Below are 2,132 nucleotides of genomic sequence, written 5' to 3'. Positions count from 1 at the left end.
TCTAATAAAATCTTTGCTCCATAAAACTTGACTATACCTTGTTACTCAGAAACCTGTAGGAAATCCAGCTCAGCTACATGAAAAAGTTAAATAGAGTGTTGTGTATTTTTTTAAATAAATCTGAGGGCTGGATGAAGTACTTAACTACAAATTAGTAAGAGAAGAGACTGTTTTCATTCACAATATTTCTTTCACTGAAAACCTTTCCATAAGTACATTTTACCTTCAGTTTTTCACCAGGTCTGAATTCAGTGTGATACATTTATTATTTTTTTTTAGCCTGAAGATATTAAACTGTTCTCTGATAATTAAAAAAAAAAAAAAAAAAAGCACCATTAAAAAAATAATTCTGACTGCTACTGTGAACATTTGTAAGGTGAGATACAGTCTTTTCTAAAACCTGGTCACACACAAGTGGGTGGTTGTAATGTTGATTCATATTTTGCAAGGTGAGTTTTCTGTGGATGCTGAGGTTTTTTGTAGATTCCGCTACTTGTAATAACACTTGCAGGTTTTCTCCTACTTCTCTTCTTTAATCTTCGACTACAAACATTTTGCCATGACTGAAGAGTCTTGGAAGTCCAGATCCACATACCACTAGTAATACCCACAACTAACAACATGAAAATTTTGACCATAAAAATTTCTACTGCTGGAATAGAATTATTCATCATGCAGTCTAAATTTTTAGTCTGATTGTTCATCTTGCATTTCTGTTGAGTTGCCACAATTTTCCAATAATCCATATTAAGTCTTTCATAAAAATAGCAAGCTATCACACAAGTTGCAGGCACTGTATACAAGACCGAGAAGACACCAATCCTGACCATAAGTTTCTCCAACTTGTCAGTATTTTCTCCACCTGTTTTCATCACCCTCCTGATATGAAAAAGGGCCACAAAACCAGAAAGGATAAAAGAAGTGCCAATTATTAGATAACAAGCCAAAGGAATGAGTACAAACCCCGTCAAGGCATTCACATCCATGCTTCCGACATAGCACAACCCTGTCAGCTCATCTCCAGCCACCCTTCTCATAACTAGGATCATTATGGTCTTCACAGCCGGAATGGCCCATGCTGCCAAATGGAAGTAGCTACTGTTTGCTTCAATTGCTTCATGCCCCCATTTTTTCCCAGCCGCTAGAAACCAAGTTAAAGTCAAGATTACCCACCATAAGGAACTTGCCATACCAAAGTAATACAGAACCAGGAACACAATGGTGCAGCCAGTGCTCTCCAGTCCTTCCTGGATGACATAGAGTTGGCCGCTGTCCCTATCACAGGCAATACTTTCAGCACCTGAAAAGAGGCGAATAATGTACCCCACCGAGTAGACACAGTAGCACATTGAGAGGAAGATAATGGGCCTCTCGGGGTACTTGAAACGCTGAGGGTCTATCAGAAAAGTGAGTACAGTAAAAGCACTGGAGAAGAAGCACAGAATGGACCAGATGGCAATCCAAATGACAGCAAATTGTTTGTCATCTTTGCTCCAGTAAACATCAACCCCTGGCGTGCAGAGTGGCGCACACGAAGCACTCTTTTCCACATGGTGGAACTTGCCAGGATTTTCACAGGAGGTTCTGCTGAGGCTGTCCTTGTGCTGCTGCAGATCGTGGCCACTGCTGGGCCGCTGTGGACGAAACATGGGTGGCAGCATGCTGGATCCTCTGGGTGGCTCGTCTGATCCGTTGTTGGGGGCTTCCATGCACAGGTAATTGGGGTCATTCTTGTTGGGCAGTTTGCTGCAGTCTAAGGAGTCTGGCCATTTGAAATTGAACTGCTCCATGATAGGAGAACATTTCAGCCTTGCCTGCTCACACATGACCCTGCAGGCTGGGATTGGTGTGGAAACTTGCTCTGTGCACATAGGGGCGTAGAGGGAACAGAGGAAAAATTTCAGATGGCTGTGGCAACCATACTCCACCAAGGGGGCAAACTCGTGCAACTGGATGGCAGCTTCCCTTTGGTTTTCATGTCCCATCAGGTTAGGCATCCTCGTCATGTTGTACCCTATATCCTTGCACATAGGGATTTCTATCGGCTGGCACCTCCCGTCACCGGGGCGGTCAATGTCTATGGAGCTTATCCCTGTGCAGACGCAAGTCAGCCAGCAGAGCTCCAGGAGAGT

General features: G+C 43.2%; 1 protein-coding gene across 1 annotated transcript; it reads right to left on the bottom strand.

The window, feature by feature from the left end:
* Positions 1-351: 351 nt before the first annotated feature.
* Positions 352-2,129, bottom strand: FZD10 (frizzled class receptor 10; the record flags this gene model as incomplete). The annotated part of the gene is made up of 1 exon (XM_009997687.1): positions 352-2,129. A coding segment is annotated over one exon (1,725 nt), but the record flags the coding sequence as incomplete, so codon positions are not given.
* Positions 2,130-2,132: the final 3 nt, after the last annotated feature.

Source organism: Chaetura pelagica, unplaced genomic scaffold (genome assembly GCF_000747805.2).
Source record: "Chaetura pelagica isolate M959 unplaced genomic scaffold, ChaPel_1.0 scaffold45, whole genome shotgun sequence".
NCBI classification, from domain to species: domain Eukaryota; kingdom Metazoa; phylum Chordata; class Aves; order Apodiformes; family Apodidae; genus Chaetura; species Chaetura pelagica.
This window is presented reverse-complemented; position numbering and strand designations above follow the sequence as displayed.